The sequence below is a fragment of the Plecotus auritus genome (assembly GCF_963455305.1).
Source record: "Plecotus auritus genome assembly, chromosome: 3".
NCBI lineage: Eukaryota > Metazoa > Chordata > Mammalia > Chiroptera > Vespertilionidae > Plecotus > Plecotus auritus.
This window is the reverse complement of record NC_137772.1, coordinates 118286459-118311406: the sequence shown is the minus strand read 5'-3', so window position 1 is coordinate 118311406 and position 24948 is coordinate 118286459. Positions and strand designations below refer to the sequence as shown.

General features: G+C 43.5%; 1 protein-coding gene across 4 annotated transcripts in view; it reads right to left on the bottom strand.

Annotated features, from left to right (window-relative positions):
• XPO4 (exportin 4) overlaps positions 1–24948 on the bottom strand; it is a 172814-nt gene that overhangs the window by 47768 nt on the left and 100098 nt on the right. For all 4 annotated transcript variants that reach the window (XR_013960146.1, XR_013960147.1, XM_080660572.1 and 1 more), the window contains 2 exons: positions 21889–22046; positions 21473–21647 (listed from right to left, as the gene is read on the bottom strand). Coding sequence is in view for 2 of the 4 variants with exons in the window: in XM_080660572.1 (XP_080516698.1) it covers positions 21473–21647; positions 21889–22046 (333 nt within the window). In the remaining 2 variants the exon portion in view is untranslated. The remainder of the gene's footprint in view (positions 1–21472; positions 21648–21888; positions 22047–24948) is intronic.

Here is a 24948-nt window from a genome sequence, read left to right as displayed (position 1 = left end):
TGATATAAAGCTAATATTCAAAATAAATAAAAAGCTCATACAACTCAATAGCAAAAAAAAAAAAAAAAGAAAAGAAAAAGAAAGAAAGAAAGAAAGAAAGAAAGAAAGAAAGAAAGAAAGAAAGGAAGGAAGAAAAATCTGATTTAAAAATGGACAGAGAACCTGAAGTTTTCCAGAAAAGACCTACAAATGGCCAACAGGCACATTAAAAAATGCTTGTCACTTATCATCAAAATAACCAGCTATCACTTCATATCTAATAGAACTGCTGTTATCAAAAAGACAATAAACAACAAGTGTTGGTGAGGAGGTGCTGAAAAAGGAACCCAACAACCCCAGAACTGTTGATGGGAATGTACAATGGGTTGCAGGTTTGATCCCGGATCCCGATTGGGGATTTCACCAATATGGAAAATAGGATAAAGAAAGGTACCTTAAAAAAATAAAAATAGAACTACCATTTGATCCAGCAAGTCCACTTCTAGGTATTTATCCAAAGAAAACAAAAACACTATTTGAAAAAAATATATGCCCTCCCGCAATGTGTTCACTGCAGCATTATTTACAACTAGAGGCCCAGTGCATGAAAATTCGTGTACTCAGCAGGGTAGGAGGTGGGGGGGGTCCCCTCAGCCCAGCCTGTGCCCTCTCGGAGTCCGGGAACTCTCAGGGGATGTCCACCTGCCGGCTGAGGCCCACTCCCCGGGGAAATGGGCCTAAGCTGGCAGTCAGACATCCCTCTGGCAGCCTGGGAGCCCTCAGGGGATGTACAACTGATGGTTTAGGTCTCCCCGTGGGGAGCCGGACTAAGCCGCAGTCGGACATCCTTAGTGCTGCCAAAGGGTCCGGAGAGGCTCCCGCCACTGCCACTGTGCTCACAGCCATCAACATGGCTTGTGGTTGAGTGCAGCTCCCCCCTGTGGGAGCACAATAACCACCAGGGGACAGCTCCTGTGTTGAGTGTCTGGCCCTCGGTGGTCAGTGTGTGTCATAGCAATTGGTCGTTCCGCCATTAGGGTCAATATGCATATTACCCTTTTATTATATAGGATGGCTAGCCATGGAAACAACCTAAATGTCCACCATTGGATGAATGGATAAAGAAAATGTGACATATTCTCTCTCTCTCACCCATACACACACACACACACACACACACACACACACAAACGGAACATTAGTCAAGCAATATGAAAGAATGAACTCTTGCTATCTGTGATAACATGGATGGACTTTGAAGGCAGTATGCTAAGTGAAATAAATCTGACAGAGAAAGATGTAATTATTGTGAATGATCTCACAAATATGTGGAATCTAAAAAATAAAACGGAGATCACAGATACAGAAAATGGAATGATGGTTACCAGGAATAGAGGTGATAGGGTGGACAAAATGGGTGAAAAGGATCAAAATGCACCAATTTCCAATTATAGAATAAATAAGTCATGAAGATGCAATGTACTGTATGGTGGCCATAGTTAATAATACTGCACTGCATATTTAAAAGTTGCTAAGAGAGTAAATCTTATAAGTTCTCATCATGAGATTTTTTTAGACTTCTGAACTGATAATATATTTTTTCTAATAAATCTTTATTGTTCAGATTATTACAGTTGTTCCTCTTCCCCCCCCCATAGCTCCCCTCCACCCAATTCCCACCCCACCCTCTACCCTTACCCACCCCCCCTGCACTGTCCTCACCCATAGATGTACGATTTTTGTCCAGTCTCTTCCCACACCCCATACCCCTTTCCCACCCGAGAAATGTCAGTCCACTCCCTTTCTATGCCCCTGATCCTATTATATTCACCAGTTTATTCTGTTCTTCAGACTTTTTATTCACTTGATTTTTAGATTCACTTGTTGGTAGGTATGTATTTGTTGCCACTTTGTTGTTCATAATTTTTATCTTTACCTTTTTCTTCTTCCTCCTCTTCTTAAAGAATACCCTTCAGCATTTCATATAATACTGGTTTGGCGGTGATAAATTCCTTTAGCTTTTTCTGATCTGTGAAGCTCTTTATCTGACCTTCAATTCTAAATGATAGCTTTGCTGGGTAGAGTAATCTTGGTTGTAGGTTCTTGCTATTCATCACTTTGAATATTTCTTGTCACTCTCTGCTGGCCTACATAGTTTCTGTTGAGAAATCAGCTGATAGTCGTATGGGTACTCCCTTGTAAGTAACTAACTGTTTTTCTCTTGCTGCTTTTAAGATTCTTTGTCTTTTGCCCTTGGCATTTTAATTATGATGTGTCTTGGTGTGGTCCTCTTTGGATTCCTTTTGTTTGGGGTTCCATGCGCTTCCTGGACTTGTAAGTCTATTTCTTTCACCAAGTAGGGGAAGTTTTCTGTCATTATTTCTTCAAATAAATTTTCAAAATCTTACTATCTCTCTTCTTCTGGCACCCCCATAATTCTGATGTTGGTACACTTGAAGTTGTCCCAGAGGCTCCTGACTCTATCTTCATACTTTTGGATTCTTATTTCTTTTCCAATTGGGTGATTTTTGCTTCTCCGTATTTCAAATCTTTGACTTGACTCTTGGGATCCTCTAGTCTGCTGTTGGATCTCTGTATATTATTCTTTATTTTAGTCAGTGTATGCTTAATTTCTAGTTAGTCCTTTTTCATATCCTTGAGGGTCTCACTAAATTTATCGGTGATTTCTAAAAGATTCTTCAGTAACCTTATAACCATGGTTTTGAACTCTATATACAGTCTTTTGCTTTCCTCCATTTCTCTCATTTGTGACCTGTTTCTTTGTCTCCACATTTTGGCTGCTTCCCTGAGTTGATAGAGTGGCTTTGTGTGCTAGGTGTCCTATAGGGCCCAGTGGCTCAGCCTTCCCAGTTACCTGAGGTGGACACTCTTGGTGCACCCCTTTGTGGGCTGTGTGCACAGTCTTGTTGTAGTTAAGCCTTGATTGTTGTTGGTATCACTGGGAGGAATTGACCTCCAGGCTAATTTGCTGTGAGGATCAGTTGTGTCTATGATGGGAGAACTTCTGTGCTGGAGACACCCTTATGGTGTCTTAAGACTTGCTTCAGTGGGGCTTTGGCGCTCACTCAGTCTGCCCCCTGAGTGTGTCTCTTATGGATCTGAAGAGTTGTAGTCTGGATGGTCTCTCTCTGACCACTGGGTTCACTAGCTCTTGGATCTCCAAGGAGGCCACCCAGCAGGAGCTACAGAGAGATCTGCAGATTCCTTCTCTTTGTTTGGGATTTGGAGGTGCCCAGATGAGGCCCAGCTTGAAGCAATCCAAGCTGCTGTCAAGCCCTGGGTCTTCTTTTGGAGGCTCTGGGGCTTTTTGACCCAGCTGCAGTATGTTAGGTTTGAGATTGCAAAGGGCCAGGCCATTCATATGCAAAAGCCTCTGCACACAGCTTGGGTGGGGTTGTAAATTGGGTTGGGCGGCGTCTCAGGGAATCACCAGGGTGGAGCAAACAGCAATGGCTGACTGTCAGCCCTGCCTGGAAGAGGTCCTGTGTCTCTGTGTCCCGCAGCACTGTGCAGAAACAATGATCGCTGCAAGCACCTCTGAGAGAAAGCCACCCTCGAGTTCCACCCGATGCTAGACCGTCCAGTTTCTTCCCATATGAGTCTTGGTCCCTAGAATCTCGCCCGGAACTGGAGTTCAGAGCATTCGGGAGCTTGTATCTCCCTCCCGATTGAAAAAGACAACAGCATATCCAGTTGCCAGCCCCTTCCGTGCACGCACGTTCGTACCTCTGCACTTCACTTCTGGACCTCCACACCTCCTCCGAGTCTCAGTGTGCTTTCTTCTTTCCTTCTAGTCTTATAATTTCCACTCAGTCAGCCTTCCCGTGGTTCTGGATGATACCCGTTTTGTCTTTTAGTTTTAGTTTTGAAGTGGTTGTGCGAGCAGCAAGTTCAGGTGTTTACCTATGCCGCCATCTTGGTTTTCTGAACAGATAATATTTAGCTGAGATCTTGGCTTAAGGTGATGCTCCAATTTGGAGAATGTTGGGATAGGATGAATGTATTTTGCATGGACAGATGTGAATATTCAGGGGCCAAAAGGCAGACTGTGGTAGACTGGAAAATGGAACCTTAAAAGATGTCCATAGCCTCCAGATCAGTGGTCGCCAACCTTTCAGACCTCGCGGACCATCCGCGGACCACTGGTTGGAGAACACTGCTCCAAACCATGTTTTATACAGTATTTGCAAGTTTGGTAAGAACTGTGATGGTGAAGACATGGTAATATTAGGGAAAGTTAGTAAAGGTATAGGGAAACTGTACTGTCAGTGGAAGGGGCTCATACTGGCCAGTATGGTTCTATTGGTTGAGCGTTGCCCTGTTGCACTGAAAGTTTGTCTGTTCGATTCCTGATTAGGGCACACAACCAGGTTGTGGATTTGGTCCCCTGTTGGGTTGTGTATGAGAGGCAACCAATTGATTTTTCTTGCTCACATTGATGCTTCTCTCATCTCGCTCTCCCTTCCTCTCTCTGTAAAATAATTTTTTTTATTTTTGTTAATCCTCACCTGAGGATATTTTCCACTGATGTTTAGAGAGAGTGGAAGGAAGAGGGAGAGACAGAGAAAGAGAAACATCAATGTGAGAGAGACACATCAATTGGTTGTCTCATGCACGTGACATGTCCCAACCAGGGCCAGTGATTAAGGCTGCAACTGAGGTACATGTTCTAGACTGGAATTGAACCTAGGACCCTTCAGTCCAAAGGCTGACACTTGATCCACTGAGCCAAAACGGCTAGGGCTCTAAAATCAATTAAAAAAACCTTTTTTTCAATGGGAGGGATTCACTAGTACCATCAACTGTGGTACTGGTAACATTCTTGCACAGGGTTGTGGATTCACTCATGGTCAATTTATTACATTTCAGAAACTATGTTTTCTTTTTTGTCTGTATCAAATATGACATAATAAAATCACCTATGATGGTTTTGAGGACTAAAGAAAGAATATATAATGATCAAACACAATGTTAAAAAGGCCAACACAATGCTCAATTAGTTATTATCAGCAGAAGAAGGTGGTTTTATTCCTGAACAAAGAGTTATTGAATGCTAAGAGCTAAGCATGTGGAATATGAAGATGAATAAGATCGTTTCTTCCCACAGAAACATCTGTGGCCTGTTTATATATTTCACAAAGCATGTGCTTTGCAGATATCATTTGTTAAGTCTTAACAGTTTCTCTTGCCAAAATAAACAGACTGGTAACCCATCTTAAGAGGAACTTTGGGAGTAGCATCCTTTGACTTCCACTGTCTCAAGTAAGAAGTAGGGCATTTTCCAAGAACTACCTTCATTGTTCTTCAGTATATATATCATGCATGGTATTGTAGTTTACTTATTCATATTCAGAAAAGTACGAAGTATAAAAGTCTTTTTGTTGTCAGAGAGTTCAACAATCCCTCCTATAAAGCCCTGATATAAGACAAAAGAGAAGGCCACAGGAGAATAAGAGCCCCTATTCATTGGATGGTAATTTAAGAACTAAAAACTGCTAAAGAGCCTTCTGGCTCCTTTTGAACACCAATACAAGTAATTCATCAGGCAAAGTGTGAGAAATGTAGTTAATGACAATTGGCAACTAGAGCTTTCAGTCTAATCACAGAGAACTGAAACCTAACCGTGTGCTTTTTCATAAACCTTGGCTCTGCTCCATGGCCACCCTGGCCAACACCCAGCAGCCAAGCCTGAGCACGTGCACAGTGATGATGGAGGAGTCCCAAGTAGACACTATGTGCTCATGCCCTAAGTATTGGCAGGCCTGCTGCCAGAAAGGCTTTGGAAAGGGGCTTAGAGCTTATGAGACTACTTGACCCCACACTTTACTCCATTTGGGAATGAAGGGTGGGGAAGGTGATTAAATATGATATCAGCACTTACATTTCAATGCCCATAATTAACTTGGAAGTGTATAGGGGTAAATCTACAGCTCTTCAGCCATAAAAAAAAAAAAAAAAAAAAAAAAAAGACTGCCTTTGTCTGATGTGAATATATAAAAAATCATTAATTGTATTTATGAAGATGCTGCCAAACAAAGCTTTGAAAAGAAAATTTTCAGTATGTAAACTGCTCCACTTTTTTACTTTAAATTTCAGAAACTGAATCTAGCATTACTGTTTGATTCCAAATATACAACACTCTGGAAAATGAAAAAAATATGAAGACAATAAAAATATCTGTGGTTGCCAGGGGGTGAAGTGGGAGGATAAATAGGCAGAGCCCAGGATTTTTAGGGTAGTGAAACTACACTGTGTGAGATACTATAACGGTGACTACATAACATTATACATTTGTTCAAACCCAAAGAATGTGCAACACCAAGAGTGAGCTGAGCCCTAGTGTGAACTGTGGACTTTGAGTAATATGGACATGTTAATGCTGGTTCATCAACTTTAATAAATGTACTATCTGGAGGGGGATGTTGATATAAGAAAGCTGTGTGTGTTGGCAGGTATATAAGGGAATTCTGTGTTTTCCTCAGTTTTGCTGTGAATCCAAAACTGCTGTAAAAAGCATAGTGTGTGTGTATACCGAATATCAGATACAGCAGAAATGTACAAGGTAAGTCTTGTATAGAAGATAAATCCCATGTAGAGTAGGTCTAAATCCAATTGCTATGCTGCAAACTCCAAAAGTATTCCTAACCACTATAGTACTACAGTTACTAGCAGGTTTTTGGTATAAGCCATCCCCCATTAGATTTTTCTCTACAACTAGCAAATAACCAAATAACAACTTCCAAACTTTTCTATGAAATTGGAAAGCTCTATCTTTGATCATTAGTAATGTCTTCTTATGTAAACATAAATTACATGACTTAGTTTTTAAAAGCTTTGAATCATAGACATTAAAAAAAGCAGTAAGATGGGAATGGGTGATTAATTTTCACATGGAAGAGTTTACTCTAAGTCAGTGGTCGGCAAACTGCGGCTCTATTGACTAATGAGTTTGCCAACCACTGGGATAGGGGCTTAATCACAAGGAACAACAACAGCCTGTAATTATTGGAATCGAGAGTCTAGGTCAGTGGTCGGCAAACTCATTAGTCAACAGAGCAGCAAACCGCGGCTCACGAGCCGCAGTTTGCCGACCACTGCTCTAAGGAATAACCACCTTTAAGAAGTTCCATGACCTTAGACTTTGTATTCCAATTTCCAGCTGGAGGCTGCTGCTGCCATACTGCTCTTAATAAGGATTTGGGAATGAAAACACAACAGAATTCACAGAGAATGGAAAAAAAGTGCCAAGAATACTGGCAGAAAGTTTAATCACAGCGTTCATTTGCAAACACAACGATAAAAATCTTTTGGCACAAATAGCTTATGCAACAAAAAATGTGCTGAGAGTAACAGAAGGGGTTAAATACTCCAGGTTTTACCAATATACTATTTCTTAATCTGGATGGCTGGTACACAGTTGCTCATTTTATTATTCTTAGAATTTTTTTTTTTTTTATTCTTAGAATTTTTATATGAAGTTTTTCCCTTATATAAATGAAACATTTCACAGCCAGTTGAGCATTTACAGGCATTGGCACAACACTCAAAGTTCAATGACAGGTCAAATTACACATGTAATGCACAGAGCAAAACATTCATGAGATAGGATAACGCAGGAATGGAGACTAGAAGAGCTGTACTGGTGCATGCTGTTATTGATCGTGTAAGTACTGAGATTCTTTCCCTAGGGTAGTATTATCATCTAAGGCAAATATGGCAATTTGGAGAAATGTAGTAGTAATGGCACAAGTAAAACTCTCCATTTTACCAAAGTAAGAATTTAGAAGTCTTTGAATGTCAAATACAATATAAAATTAATTACTTCTCTCGTGATTCTTATTTAAACTTCAAAGTACCTGTGCAGCTGACAGTATTCCTGGTTTCTGAAATCCCCTAGGAGAAATTGATTTAGTGGACAAACAGTGCAGCTGTTCAATGAGTCCTATAGATAGATTACTTAAAAATAATCTACCCCACAAAAACACCATGAGTTCGAGTTGTGATTGACAAAAGAGTTTTTTTAAATGATGCATTCCTAGATTAACATACTGTCTTCCTTTTGGAAATGCGTAACAAATTCCCAAATTCTTAATACAAAAGAATACATATGAATTAAGCAGCATGCCAGGCACATGGTAGTTATTCGGGACATATTTATGGAAGTGAATTAATCAGCAGCACTCCCACTGGAGTAACATCACAGGAATTCCCCTGGCTTATTTGAGTAGAAAGATCCCTTTTCTCTACTTTATTGTAGTGTTTCTTTTGAACCCCTAACCCATTATATCTGGTTATGTTTCTAATGCCATATGGAACAATAGTTATGTTAGTAAATTGGCTTTATTCTAAATCTACTAGTCTCTTCATGTGCCAGAAGTCTGTAAAAGTTAAACAATGGTTCTGTGCTACGACTGGTGCAGCAGATTGAAAAAATAAGAAATGACAAGTCAGCATTGGTAAAATTATAAACCAATCAGAATTAAATAAAACACAAATTATTTTTAAAGCCTTCTTTCAATGAGAATCTATATTTAAGATGTAATTATAACAAAATTTCTTCCAAATATACTAGTAGAGCTAAAGTTACTGTTCGTATTAAAAAGAAGACCATCGTAAATGCAAGGCTTAAACAAATAATCTGGCATCTCAGTCAATTCTTTGATCTTTCAAGCAGAGGGAGTGAATGCCTATAATGGGCTAGACCAGTGGTCGGCAAACTCATTAGTCAACAGAGCCAAATATCAACAGTACAACGACTGGAATTTCTTTTGACAGCCAAATTTTTTAAACTTAAACTTCTTCTAACGCCACGTCTTCAAAATAGACTCACCCAGGCCGTGGTATTTTGTGGAAGAGCCACACTCAAGGGGCCAAAGAGCCGCATGTGGCTCGCGAGCCACAGTTTGCCAACCACTGGGCTAGACTGTGTCTTGCTCTCATAGTATTATCAGAACTGCCGGGTGGGCGTGCAGTGTGGTTTCCCAAACAGTCCCATCCTCTAATGAGCTAAAGTTCATTGTATTGACATTACCATTCCAAAAAGTCAGCTACTGCTTTCCCTCTTATCACTGAAATATCACTCAGGTTTGCTTCCCACTCACAGTTTGTAATTTGGCCTCAATGAACTCCTTTTGACCACATCTCTTCTCCACAAAGTAACTGTCCATGGAGCTCGAGAAACCAGTACTGAATAAGAATGCTGAAGCTTAAATGCTGTCACTAGGCATCACACTCTCTAGAATGAACAAGTTCATCAAGTATTTTTTCTTTACTACCTTGTCCTGATGGTCCATGATGGCTGTTTCAGAATGAACTCAACCAGTTACTATGGCTTCTGTCTGATGAACCTAATGGAGGCTGAACTTAAAATTATCTACTGACAAAAGAAATCAAGAAACCAGAGTACTGAGTTTGAGTCACATTAGCTTCAACTTTTACTGAATTAAAGGGCATGTATTCCAATCAGAAAGGATATATGCACCCCTATGTTCATAGCAGCAAAATTCACCATTGCTAAGATTTGGAAACAGCCTAAGTGCCCATCAGCAGATGAGTGGATTAAAAAACTGTGGTACAGCCGAGACCGGTTTGGCTCAGTGGATGGAGCGTCGGCCTGCGGACTGAAGGGTCCCAGGTTCGATTCCGGTCAAGGGCATGTACCTTGGTTGCGGGCACGTCCCCGGTGGGGGGTGTGCAGGAGGCAGCTGATCGATGTTTCTCTCTCATCGATGTTTCTAGCTCTCTATCCCTCTCCCTTCCTCTCTGTGAAAAATCAGTGGAGTATATTTAAAAAAAAAAAACAAAAAAAAACTGTGGTGCATCTACAAAATGGAATACTATGCTGCAGTAAAAAAGAAGGAATTCTAACCATTTGCAACAGCATGGATGGAACTGGAGAGTATTATGCTAAGTGAAATAAGCCAGTCAGAGAAAGATGAATATCACATAATCTCACTCATTTATGGAATATAATGAACAACATAAACTGATGAACAAAAACAGATCCAGAGACAGAGAAGTATCGATCAGGCTGTCAAACCTCAGAGGGAAGGTAGGGGAGGGTGGGGAGTAAGGGAGAGAGGTCAATCAAAGGACTTGTATGTATGCATATAAGCCTAACCAATGGACACAGACAACAGGGGGGTGAGGGCATGAATGGGGGAGGAGAGATTGGTGAGGTAATGGGGGGGATAAGGACACATATGTAATACCTTAACAACGTGGTTAAAGGCTAGAATTGCTCTTTTGAGCACAGTTTCAGGTTACTGCAATCTGAGGGTTTGTCACAAACAATCTCTTTACAAACAGGCTAAAGCAGGGGTGGGCAAACTTTTTGACTCGAGGGCCACAATGGGTTCTTAAACTGGACCGGAGGGTCGGAACAAAAGCATGGATGGAGTGTTTGTATGAACTAATATAAATTCAAAGTAAACATCATTACATAAGAGGGTACGGTCTTTTTTTTTTATTTCAATAGTTTTATTCATTTCAAACATTTTAACAAGAAGAATGTAAACACTAATTATTATAATTTGAAACTTCAAAAAATGGAGGAATCATAGCACAATAACATACCTTATATTGAAGATGGCAAAGGCAAAATAAAATTGCCTAACAAAGGAAAGGTACAAAAGCCTTTCAAATTAAACTTAAATATAATAAAATAATTTAAAACTAAAACAAATAGAAAAGAACAAAATGTGTAAACAGTAAATGCGGTTAGTGGCCACGGTAGCGTTACTGATACCGCATCCGTATCAGCAAAAAAATGCAGCCACAGCATGGCTAGTGTGACATGTCCTCTGTGTGTCTTTTTCCCTGCTGCGTGCGTCCACAGTGGGAAAAAAAACTGCAGTGGATACAAGCCCTAAAAGCTGAAAGTCTTTGTTGTTTTATTAACAAGTCATTGTGATGTATATATAGAATGTGGGAACAGGAAAAAATTCTGTTTGAGTAGAGCTGTTAATCTTACCACAAAAAGGCTCTGATACTGTGCTCTCCAGGGGCGTGTCTCCCTACATGACCACGATAACGTGTCTATGCATTCCCAGGGTGATGTTGGGAGACGGGTCCGCGGACATTACAAGGAGCCTCTGGAAGACTGAGAGGTTGTTCCTTCTACTGAATGGGCGGATATAAATCCGCCCACTCAGAAGAAGGAGCTGCGGCAGTGTTTCCCGACGTTGCCATGTTAGCACTGCTGCTGGTGAAGGAGCGGAGGGGAGAGCAAGAGAACCCTCCGCTCTTTGGGCTCCGCGGGCTGGATAGAACAGCCGAACGGGCCGGATCGGCCCGCGGGCCGTAGTTTGCCCACGGCTGGGCTAAAGCCACTGAGCAAGGATGTGCTTCATGAACACATACAAACATCAAGAATTTTTCTTCCGCCCTGGCTGGTGTGGCCCTAGCTGGTGTGGCCCTGGCTGGTGTGGCTGGATCCCCATTAGGGTGCATGTGGGAGGCAACTGATAGATGTTTCTCCCTCAGATCGATGTTTTGCTTCCTCTCTCTCCTTTCCTTTCTCCCTTCCTCACTCTAAGATCAATTGTAAAAATAAAATAAAATGAACTTGTTCCATTTTTAAAAAAAGTATTTTTCCTCCCCTTAAGATACTCTTTTTTCCCCCTTGCTACATACAGTAACATAATCAAGATCAGACACTTGAAATTTCTAAAGAGATACAATCCCCCAGCTGGTATGAACCAGGCGGTCAAGGTTCGATTCCTGGTCAGGACATATTAGGTGTACCGGTTAATAATATAATCAAAGAAAACATGATAATTTCAAGAGAAACATCAAAAGTGCTTTATTCAAAGTAATGTCCATTGCTAGCTACACATTTCCCCATCTTTCAGGTAAGTTGTGGATACCGTCCCAATAGAAATTTTGTTTTGAAGCAAACCATTCAGAGACCCAATTTTCCACTTCTTTGTACGTTTTGAAGTGCTGCTCAAAAAGTGTGTGTGCCATCGATTGGAACAAGTAATCTGAAGGAGCAAGGTCTGGTGAATACAGCGGGTGAGTTAATACTTCCCAGGCAACATCTTTTAACGTGTCTTTAACTGGTTTTGAAGTGTGTGATGGTGCGTCATCATGAAGCAAAATTACTTTGCTGTGTCTTTGGAACATTCTGGTCATTTCACGATCAAAGCACAGTTCAAATTGATTATTTGTTGTCGGTAGTGATCAGTACTAACGGTTTCTCCTGGTTTTAGAAGCTCATAATACATCACACCTTCCTGATCCCACCAAACGCAGAGCATTGTCTTCTTTCCGAAGCATTTTGGCCTTGTAGTCGATGTCGATGGTTGACCTGTATCAACCCATGAGTTTGTGCATTTGGGATTCCCAAAATAAATCCACGTTTCATCGCCAGTCATAATTTGATGCAAAAAATGTTGCCGTTGAAGCAACATTTTACTGATGACTTTTCGGTTTTCCATTTGTCTTTCGTTCAACTGATGTGGCACCCATTTTCCTTCCTTTAAAATCTTTCCCATTGCTTGTAAACGATCGGAAATTGTTTGTTGAGCAACGTTTAATCTTTCTGCACGTTGTTTTTGAGTATGACACGCATCTTCATCCAATAATGCTTGTAATTGTTGGTCTTCAAACTTTTTCGGTTGACCTGGACGTCTTTGTCTTTCACATCAAAATAATCACTTTTAAAGCATTTAAACCAGCGTTCACAAGTATCTTGAAATGGAGCATGTTCACTATAAGCTTCCCGAAGTATACGATAACTTTCAGTAGTACTTTTCTTCAAAATAATGAACTATAACTTCCCGCAAATGCTCTTTTTTTGGCATGAAATTCGACATTTTTATGTGTAAAAGTATCTATGATGTTAACACCTTCAGCAAATTTGACAGATGAAGTTTTGAAGCTTGTTGTCAATACAACAAAATAGCATATATATCAAATCGCACATATATCAACGTATGTGTAACTCCATATATTGAAAAAAATCTGCATTATTAACAGGTACACCTAGTATGCACAGGTTGCGGGCTCGATCCCCAGTGTAGGGTATGCAAGAGGCAGGCAGCCAATCGACGATTCTCTCTCATCACTAATGTTTCTATCTCTCTATCCCTCTCTGAAATCAAAAAATATATATATACATACACACACACACACACACACATATATATATAATAAATGTAGTTATGAAAAAAATATCACAATAAAACAAGTGTATGTGCTGAATGTTTCCCTGTTGGGAAAAGAAGTTCCTTTGATATATAAAAAAGGAAAATCAGAAAAAGTCTCACAAAATTAAAATCATAAAACTAGTATTAAAATTATTGGTTTGCAAGTTAGTCTTACTTGGTAAGACAGTACAAATAATACAGGCACTCAAAATTTATCATTATTATTATACATTTTATTGTATACAACTACAGGCACCTTCATATAGTTAATCCACTTCAAAAATATCAGAAGTTATCATTCCAACTATATTAACGAGGAAACATGCTCATAAAGGGTAGGCAATTTGCCCAGAATTGATTACTTGGCTCATGAGGTACTGTCTCCCTCCAAAGTTCATACTCTTTCTGTTCCATGCTCACTCCCAAAACAGTTTTTTTAAATATCCCTCAATTTTTCTATTTTATTATTATTATTTTTCAATCCTCATTCAAGGATATTTTTTTCCATTGATTTTTAGAGAGAGTGGAAGAGAGAGGGAGAGACAGAGAGAAATATTGATGTGAGAGAAACCATCGATTGGTTGCCTCCTGCACGAGCCCTGACCAGGGCCCGGGCCGGAGAGAAGCCTGCAACTGCAGTACATGCCCTTGACGGGAATCGAATCGGTACCCTTCAGTCCCCAGGCTGACACTCTATCCACTGAGTCAACCGAGTAGGGCAATCTTTCTATTTTAACTTAAAAGATCATTCCTTTACACATCTTCCACCTTGGCTCAACTCTGTACTATATGCTAGCACCACAAGCACTCAGGGAAACTTTGTCTCAGAAGTTCCACTTTGGTTCAAGTACTTTGATGTCAGCTGCACCTATCCAGTCCTTGGACCAGCATACAGGAGACACAATGCAAACAGTGGAAGGATGAGATGACACTAATGAGAATGTCTTCAGTCTTCTGACAGTTCACCCTGTGGGGGTGGCTCCCCACCCCAGCCAAACTTCACCAACCTTGCCAAAATGGTTAGTATAAATCAAGCAAGCTTTAAACATATCTCTTCCCTCTGCCTTTTTTAACAGGTAACAAATTATTGTTTAAAACATTTTTAAGTGTCATAAACAGATCAGTTAAGAGAAATTATTAATGAAAAGAAATAACACTTAGCTTCAGTGAAACTTGTTAGGTACGTCATAATTAGAGCACACCTTCTTGTAAAACAAGCACACTTCTCGGAAAGTGTGTCTAGGGTTTCTGTATTCTAATATTTCTGAGTGAAACCTTGAGAGAAAAACTTTTGCCAAGTTGTCTGTCTTCTGGTCAATATAAATAAACACTAAACTTAAAATTTTGCCAATAAAGAATGTTCTGTATCTTCTGGCAATCTATCTATACTAATCTACACTAATAAAAGAGAAACATGGAAATTACCATCACTCCGCTATGCTACCAAGCCAATCAGAGTGAGTATGCAAATTAACCTGAAAACATGGCGGCAGCCCCGCCCCCCACCACTCTGGGCCTGTGGGGGTCGGAAAAGTCGGACGCCAGAGCCTGAGGCTGGCTGCAGCCCAGGAGATGTAGAAGCCGCCTGCCCCGTGATCCCAGGCCACAGACAGCAGCAAAAGCCTCACATCCACCTGTCCCACGTCCTGGGGGAGACGGAGAAACCGGACACCAGTGCCTGAGGTTGGCTGCAGCCCGGGAGATGAATAAGCCGCCTGCCCCGTGATCCCAGGCCGCAGACAGCAGCAGAAGCCTCACATCCGCCTGCCCCACGTCCTGGGGGAGACAGAGAAACCGGGCCCCAGCGCCCAAGGCTGGGTGCAGCCCGGGAGATGAAGAAGACGCCTGCCCCGATCCCAGGCCGCAGCCAACAGCAGAAGCCTCACATCCACCTGCCCCACGTCCTGGGGGAGACAGAGAAACCAGACCCCAGTGCCTGAGGCTGGGTGCGGCCCAGGGGGATGAAGAAACCGCCTGCCCCATCATCCCAGGCCGCAGCCAGCCTGAGAAGTCACCCACACTTGCATCCCAGGGAAGACGGAGAAGCCGTCCACCTGTGGTCCAGGTGCCAGCACCTGTGGCTGGCTACAGCCTGGTAGACGGAGAAGCCGCCCACCCCACAGTCCCGGGCACCAGTACCTGCGGCTGGCTGTGGCCTGGCAGACAGAGAAGTCACGAACCCCGTAGTCCCAGGTGCGAGCACTTGCAGTTGCAGCCCAGGCGAAGCCACCTGCCCACGATCCCCTGTGGCTGCAGCCAGCCTGGTGCCTATGGCTGACCAGAGGGAGGGAAGCCCGGATCCCGGGTGCCTGTGGTCGGCTGGAGGAGGGAATCCTGGGTCCCTGATGCGGGGCCGAGGCAGAGGTGGTTAGGGGCAATCAAGCCAGCAGGGGAGCAGTTAGGGACAATCAGGCTGGCAGGCAGAAGTTAGGGGCAATCAGGCAGGCAGGCTAGTGGTTAAGAGCCAGCAGTTCTGGATTGTGAGAGGGATGTCCGACTGCCGGTTATCCCCTGAGGGGTCCCAGATTGGAGAGGGTGCAGGCCGGGCTGAGGGACTCCTTTCCCCTGCCCCCGTGCACGAATTTCATGCACAGGGCCAATAGTCCTATATAATAAGAGAGGAATATGCTAATTAGCCAGGACACCCTCATGGGTAACATCCGGCAGGAGTGTGTGGGAGTGGCTGCGAGCGCACAAGACTGGGCATGTGAGGCTCCGTCAAATAAAAGAAAATGCGTTCACATGCCCAAAGACAACAGGGTTCAAGGAGGAAGGGTTCCAGTTTCATTTCTCACACCCAGCTAGGAGGACCCTCTGGGGCGGCTCTCCCTTCCGAGCCCTGAGCAGGATGGGTGCTCTGCTCCAGTCCGGGAGCCCCAAACGGAGGCGGAGCAAAGTGCTTTCCCTCCGGGACCCTGCTCTCCCTGGGAGTCCGGTGCAGAGGGTGCTCTCCCTGAGAACCCAGAAATCTGCCTCCCAGGCGACTGTGCAGCGGTCAGGCCTGGCGAGCCGCAGAGAGGGCAACCTACCCAGAGGCCACACAGCTGCCACAGTTGAAGTCGCCCTCGATGGAGGAGCAAGGGTAGCGGGGATCAGAGTCAGCCATGTCAGCAATGGAACCCCAGCTCCCCACCGAATGACTAGAGCACACGGTGCTCGATCACTTCCTGAGCAGCAGTCAGCCCGGACCAGGGATCAAACCCGAAACCTAAGTAGGTGCCCTGACAGAATGGAACCCAAGCCTTTACTGTGGCAGAGGAGCTCCAGCTCACAGCAGGGGCCAGGGCACGCTAGAGGGGTTTTGTTGAGAGGCCCTGACAGGCAGCCTGTAGCACAGTGGGTTAGAACCTCCTCCTGATACAGCAAGGTTGCAGGTTGTATCCCTGGTCTGGGCACAGAAAAGAAGCAACCAAAGAGAACATAATAAGTGGAACAACACACTGGTGTTTCTCTCGCTCCCTTCCTCTAAAATAATCAACCAATAAAAATTAAAATAAAAAATAAACCCTCTGGCCCTAACTGGTTTGGCTCAGTGGATAGAGCGTCGGCTTGTGGACTAAGGGGTCCCGAGTTCAATTCCAGTCAAGGGCATATACCTTGGTTGCAGGCTCATCCCCAGTGGGGGGTATGCAGGAGGCAGCTGATCAATGTTTCTAACTCTCTATTCCTCTCCATTCCTCTCTGTAAAAAAACAATAAAATATATTTTAAAAAATAAAAAAAACCCTCTGGCTTGCAGAGTTGCTAAAACAGTTAGAAAGCGAAGTCCCATCCCTTCCCGTTCATTCAACAAATACTTCATATGCTCCTTCAGTAATTACACTGGGAATGAATGTTTGTTTGTTTTGGTTAATCCTCACCTGAGGGCATTTTTGCATTGATTTTCTTTTTTTACAGAGAGTGTAAGGGAGGGAGAAAGACAGAAACTAATGTGAGAGACATCAATTGGTTGCCTCTGGCTGAATCCCCGACCAAGGCCCTGGATTAAGCCTGCAACCCAGGTACGTGCCCTTGATCGGAATCCACCCCGGTACCCTTCAGTCTGCCTGCAGAAGCACTGAACCAAACCAGCCTTTTTTTTTATTTTTAAGTCCTCCTCTAAGGATTTGTTCTTTTCACTGATTCTAGAGAGAGAGGAAGGGAGAGGGAAAGAGAAAGAGAAACATTGATCAGTTGCCCAAGCAATCTGACAGGGATGGAACCCCCAACCTGTGTATGTGCCCTCACCTGGAATCGAACCCATGACCGTTTGGTGCATGGGAGGACACTCTAATTACTGATCCACACCGACCAGGGCCTGGAGGTTCATTTAAACATTTTTTATTCAGATCTGCCCTGGCCAGGTGGCTCAATTGGTTGGAGTCTCAACCTGTACACCAAAGGATTTCCTGTTGGATTCTAGGTTAGGGCACATACTTAGGTTTAGGTTAGATCCTGCTGGGTCAGCAGGTAAAGAGGCAGCCTACTGGTATTTCTCTGTCACATGGATGTTTCTCTCTCTAAAAATCAATTTTAAAAACATCCTCAGGTGATAATTAAAAAATATATATATATATTAAAAATTTTTCAGTCTAAAATCTTATTTGGTTCTTTTTAAATTTTTTTCACTTACAGTTCACATTCAATATCTTGTCCTATATAATAAAACCCTAATATGCAAATCGACCGAACAGTGGAATGACTGGTTACTATGACCTGACCACCAAGGGGCAGATGCTCAATGTAGAAGCTGCCCCCTGTTGGTCAGTGTGCTCCACAGGGGAAGCGCTGCTCAGCCAGAAGCCAGGCTCATGGCTGGCGAGTGCAGCGGAGGTGGTGGGAACCTCTGCAGCAGCATTAAGAAACAGTGAGCCAAGTGGTAGGGAGCAGCAAGGAGGCAGGCGGTAAGGAGCGAGGGGTCCCGGACTGTGAGAGGGCACAGGCTGGGCTGAGGGACCTCCTCCCCAGTGCACAAATTTCGTGCTCCGGGCCTCTAGTCCTTCTATAAATGTTTAGAAACATCCTTAACCACAAACAGAAACCAAAAGGTAGCTGTATTTCTAAATATGAGGTGGACGTGCTGCCTAATCCATCTGGTTTAAAAAACACACACGGGGGGGGGGGGTTGGGGGGGGAGACAAAGTACAACAAAACTGTGTTAAATTAAATCTGACTGACTCAGAATCCATGATAATCTGAAAGGAATCTGAATAAAGCTTAAATACATAAAATGTCTCTATATGTCCATACTTCAGATATAACTGTTCCCCCTGAGAAAATCACATATGATGCATTTAAGCTTCAATTCCTCTACTACCTACATTTTTTCCAAAATACAAAATATCTGCCTGACCTGATTCCTTTCCTCATCAAACTACTGATGCCCAGCCACATAAACATAACCACTCCAGAGTTCTTCATCCTCTGAACTTCTAAGGGATAAAAACACACTCCCAGGCCCCCAACAAAAGAACTCAGTCAAGATTTAGCATGAAATTCTAACAGATACCTATACTCTTTTAACCCTTACAATCTTTGAAAAAGATCCACATTTTGATTCATAAAGAGAACAATTAGTTCTATAATTTTAATAACTACTTTGTAGGGGAAAAAACCACAATGATTTCCCATGACTAATGTGGATATTAACAGTAGCTGTTACAGATGCAGCTGTGTTTCAAGGAGTTTTAGTAAATGTTTTCCAAATTAAATACAAAATTTGGAAAATATACATTTGAAAATTTTTACCAAAGACCATCTTCAGTGCTGTTACTGATCTTCATTTTAAATGTTATCAAGATATGCTATTAAACTGTAGCAAAATAAAAAAATTAAAGAGCACAGTCTAATCAAAATAAGCTTGGTTATAATTATTTGAACCAAACAATATTTATGTAATTTCCTTAAGGCTAAATTTTTTAAATTCTCAATCTACACTAATAATAGACAAATATGTAAATTGACCATACCTCCGTGGTGCCCCACAGCCAATCAGGAGGGGATATGCAAATTAGCAGGACAAAGATGGCGGCAGCCACGGAGCCAGCCAGAGTGGGTGGTAGGTTTGGGCCAGCCGCCGAAAGAGGGGCCTGTGGGTGGCAGACATGGAGCAGGCCAGAGCGAACAGGAGGCTTGGGTCACCCCCGGTGATGGAGGAAGCCAAGCCTCCTGCCTGCCCTGGCTGGCCGCTGAAGGAAGGGCCTGTGGGTGGCAGCCACAGAGCGGGCCTAAGCGCACGGGAGGCTTGGGTCACCTGGGCCAGCTGCCAAGGGAGGTGCCTGTAAATGGCCCTCAGTCCCTCACCCAGGCTGGCCACACCCTCATGGGGTGAGGGTCCCTGCTGGGGGGCGTGGCCAGCCTACAAACAGCCATCAGCCTCTCACCCAGGCTGGCCAGGCACCCCAGCGGGGGTGTAGCCAGCCTGAAAACGGCCCTCAGCCCCTTACCCAGGCTGGCCACGCCCTCATGGGGACCCCTCCCCTGAAGGGGGCGTGGCTGGCCTGCAAACTGCCCCAGCCCCTCACACAGGCTGGCACCGTCCCGTAGGGACCCCCACCCCAATGGGGGCATGGCCGGCCTGGAAACCACCACAGGCCCCTCGCCCAGGCCGCCCCGCCCCCAAAGGGAACCCCCACCCTTCAAGGGCAAACCAGCCAGCCCCCACACGTGTACCAGGCCTCTATCTATACTACTAAAAGGGTAATATGCTAATTAGACTGGGAAACCTTCCAGGAGACCTTCCAGACATTCTTCTGGACAAAGCCATGGTGGCGGGGCCGAGGTAGAGGCGGTTAGGGAGCAAGAGGGGAGGGCAGTTGTGGGTGATCAGGCCAGGATGGAATGGCAGTTGTGGGTGATCAGGCCGGTGGGGAGGGGGGGCAGTTGGGGGTGAGCAGGCCAGCAGGGGGGGCCAGTTGGGGACAAGCAGGCCGTCAGTGGGATTCAGTTAGGGGCGATCAGGCCAGAGGGGGGGGCAGTTGGGGGTGAACAAGCCAGCAGGGGGGGCAGTTGGGAGCGAGCAGGCTGGCGGGGAGGGCAGGTGGGGGCGAGCAGGCCAGCAGTGGGGGCAGTTTGGGGCAAGCAGGTTGGTGGGGGGGCAGTTGGGGGTGATCAGGCTGGCAGAGGGGGGGCAGTTGGGGATGAGCAGGCTGGCAGGCGAGTGGTTAGAAGCCAGCAGTCCCGGATTGTGAGAGGGATCCCAGATTGGAGAGGGTGCAGGCCTGGCTGAGGGACATCCCCCCTCCGTGCACCCACCAGTAAATATATAAAATTACACATAATCACAACAATACCACAAAGTTAGCATCACTATTTAAACGTAAAAGTTCTTATTGTAAAATGGAACTTCAACATAACCCTATATAATAATGAGCTAATATGCAAATTGTCATCACACCCTCATGGCTTAAAGGCTCAGACACTCAACACTGGGGAGAGAGGAATGGGGACCAGCCAGGCACAAATGAGCTCCTGAGAGAGGAGTGGGGACCAGCCAGGCTGCAGCCCAGGAGAGGGAAAAGCCGCTCGCCCCGTGGTCACAGGCGCCAGAGGCTGCACCTGCGGCCCAGGAGAGGGATAAGCCGCCTGCCCTGCAGTCCCGGGCACCTGCAGCTGTGGCCCAGGCGAAGCCACCCACCCATGGTCCCCTGAGGCTGCGGCTGACCCGGGGGAAGCTAGCCCGGGTCCTGGGTGCCTGCGACTGGCTAGAGGAGGGAATCCTGGGTCCTGGGTGCAGGGCGAGGCAGAGACGGTTAGGGGCGATCAGGCCAGCAGGGGAGCAGTTAGGGGCAATCAGGCGGTAGGGAAGCAGTTAGGGGCGATCAGGCCAGTAGGGAAGCAGTTAGGGACAATCAAGCAGGCAGGGAGGAGTTAGGGGCAATCAGGCAGGCAAGCAGGAGAGCGGTTAGGAGCCAGTAGTCCCGAATTGGGAGAGGCAGTTGGACATCCCCTGAGTGGTCCCAGATTGGATAGGCTGCAGGCCAGGCTGAGGGGAGCTCCCCCCATGCACAAATTTTGTGCACTGGGCCTCTAGCTCTTAATATAAATGTTTTATTCCATTTCCTACATTCAGGTACTAAATTATCATAATGTTAAATCTTGAAACAAATACATTTTATCTACTAAACTGATTTTAATCCACAACATTTTTAAAAAATCATGTTTCTAAACACAAATTACCAAGTAATTTGCACATAAAAACAAAAAAAGGGGCAATTTTAACAACAGCTAGCACTCACTTAAAATTACTACTTGTCATGAGAAATGTCTTAAAGGCACAGTAAAAAAGGCACAGTAAATTTCCTTGTGAACAAGAGACACCATTAATTCAGAATGGTCACTTACCACTTCTTCCAAAGCAGCACTACGCCCAAAAGAACAAGTGAGGTGTGTGAGGCAGTTCACAAAGGACGAGAAAAGCTCACTTGGAATGGCAGTTAAGACGTTTCGAGGGAACACAGTTATCAGGTTGCTGATAATGCTGGAGATCCCCACAGCTTCAGAATCTTCTATTTCAATTCTACAAACCAGGTAACAGATGTTACTGGTGGTGGAAGACAAGTTACAATAACTCATTTCCAAACATGCAAAAATTTTCACCTATTCATTTTTAAAGGCATGTCTCTGTATTAATTTCAAATTACCATATAATTCAAAACATACAAAGTGGAAAAAAATCACTAGCTTTTGTTCTACCATTGTTAAACATATAGACAAACCTGAAAGTTCCTTTTTCGGTGACAAAGGGCAAGTATACCTACCCATTGATAGTACTCAGTAAACCCTCAATGAAGTGTGCTAGGTAGTCAACCTGTGCTCCTTCATCGGGGAAGACAGGTCCATGCAAAGAAGCTAACTGGGCGAGGCACTGCAGAGAATCTTGTGCCATATCCGAATCTTCTCTGATTTTTCGATGTACCTGTTAGAAAGAATTACTAATCCATAAAAATAAATTCTTCTTTTGTAAGGGTCACATGTCTACTATGCTGAATGAGGTAAGTGAAAACATCACAATAGCTGGTCATTTCTAGAAAATTAATTCCTGAATTAAGCTAAATTTGAGAATGTCCTTCAGTCCACTTTACATTATAGTCCATGATTTTAAACATATCAATTAATTTTAACTGAGGGCTACCTACATTTTTAACATTGAATTGTCTCCAGCATGCTATGACAAAGAGAGAAACAGATGCCAGCCAGTCAGACACACTGCTTCTTCTAAAAACAGCAACGACAGTCATCTGTATTATGCTAGCTATGCCTCGCTACAGCTCCTTGCTAAAGTTAGCAGACAAGTTCAATCAAGAGTATACAGATGCTGCTTTAGTGGAAGTAAACAGTTGCATATGGAGAAAAACAATATACCGCTCAATTCCTAGACACTCATTCATTCAACAAATATAAAGCACTCTCTCTCTCTTTTTTTTTTTTATATATATTTTTTATTGATTTTTTACAGAAAGGAAGAGTGAGGGATAGAGTTAGAAACCTCGATGAGAGAGAAACATCGATCAGCTGCCTCCTGCACACTCCCACTGGGGATGCGCCGCAACCCAGGTACGTGCCCTTGACCGGAATCGAACCCGGGACCCCTCAGTCCGCAGGCCGACGCTCTATCCACCAAGCCAAACCGGTTAGGGCTAAAGCACTCTCTTAATCACTCTGAGATTACTTAAAATTTGTTTCAATCTCATTTTACCCTACATCCATGGTCGGCAAACTGCGGCTCGCAAGCCACATGCGGCTCTTTGGCCCCTTGAGTTTGCCTCTTCCACAAAATACCACAGCCTGGGCGAGTCTACTTTGAAGAAGTGGCGTTAGAAGAAGTTTAAGTTTAAAAAATTGGGCTCTCAAAAGCAATTTCAGTTGTTGTACTGTTGATATTTGGCTCTGTTGACTAATGAGTTTGCCGACCACTGCCCTACATCATTAATAAATGCTGAAATATTTAAAAATTGTATTTCAATTATATTTAAATCTACCTTAAACCTCATCTAGATTTTATTTCAATGATACAATGCAGACTTGAAACAACCAGTATATAGTGTTCCTATATTGCTCCCTACTTTTACACTGTTACTAATATTCTCAGATTTTAAAGATGCTTCATTTTGCCTAGCCAGTTTAGCCCAGTGGATAGATTGTCAGCCTGTGGACTGAAGGGTCCCTGGTTCCATTCCAGTCAAGGGCACATGCCTGGGGAACATCCCCAGTGGGAGGCATGCATGAGGCAGCCGATCAATGATTCTCTCTCATCACTGATTTTGCTACCTCTCTCCCCCTCCGCTTCCTCTCTGAAATCAATTATATATATAAATTTAAAAAATAAAATAAAATAAAGATGCTTCATTTCTGTGAGCTCACCTAATTAAAATAGCCAAGGAAAACAGTAAAGAATTTGTGACCATTTTCTACTTTCCATAAGTATCTGACTTCTTTAGCCTTTCTTTTTCTACATAAATCTCTTTGCTTTCTGAATGGAGCATAATTTTAAACATATATTCTCTTTTTGGTTTAGGTTATGTTCACTTTGACTCTGCAAACCATAATAATTATTTGAAGTCAGAACATTTCTTTTAAGTATTCACTGGTATAGTAGTGCTGGGACACAGTGAACAAATACTAAAAAAATTCTTATTCACCAATGATTTCATTAAGATTTAATCCCTGAACTTAAGGTTCTAAGAAATTTAAAATACTAAGAAGTCACAAAGTTAACTGATCTACTGGCATATTTTTAAATGTTGCCCCCTTTGGTCTAGAGTAGTGGATGGCAAACCATGGCCTGCAAGCCTAGTCTAGCTTCCCGCCCATTTTGTATGGTTGTGGTTTTAACATTTTATATGGGGGAGGAAGGGGAAATAATCAAAGAATATTTCAAGAAGTGTAAAAATTATAAAAATCCACATTTTTACAAAGTTCATAACAGTTTTACTTGAACATTGCCACATTTGTCTGTTTGGGTGTTGTCTACAGCTACTTCTATAGGACAATCTCAATGGCAGTGCTGAATAGCTGCCTCAGAGAACAGATGACTGCACAGTCTAATATTCACATGGGCCTTTACAAAAAAGTTTGCCAATACCTGGTCTAGAACAATGCAAATGTTTTTCAAAATATATTTTATATTTTAAGTGTTACATATTAAATTTAAAGTAAACTATACAATTTCCTATGCCCATGTTGCCTAATTCATGTAGTTTTGAATACAACCCATTTGGAAGTTCCTTGTCTGAAAACTAACTGAATTTCTGTCATCATGCCCTTGCATCTACCATTAAACATGCTGTCTGGGGATGCATATCAATGGATACAAGGCAATGTGGGACAACAGTGGGTTTCTTCTCTGCCCAGAGAGCTAAATGGTTGCTTGTTCCTGGTCTAGTAGTGACAAATCAAAAGAAACAATACCTTTAATGAAATAACTAATATTGACTATGTAGTAAAATAAAAATAAGAAACTGCCCTCAGAGCCTACCAGTACTATTCTCTGAACTATGAGCCACATATAATCCATGATAAAACAATATCTATACTAACAATAGGGTAATATGCTAATTAGACTGGGAGACCTTCTGGAAAAAGCCATGGTCACGGGGCTGAGGCAGACGCGATTAGGGGCAATCAGGCCAGGAAGGGAGGGCAGTTGGGGGCGATCAGGCTGGCAAGGGGGGGCAGTTGGGGGTAAGCAGGCCGGCAGGGGGGGAAGGAAAAGGACAGTTCGGGCAAGCAGGCTGGCAGTGGGGGGCAATTGGGGGTGATCAGGCCGGCAGGGAGGGCAGTTGGGGGCAAGCAGGCCGGCAAGGGGGGGCAGTTGGGGG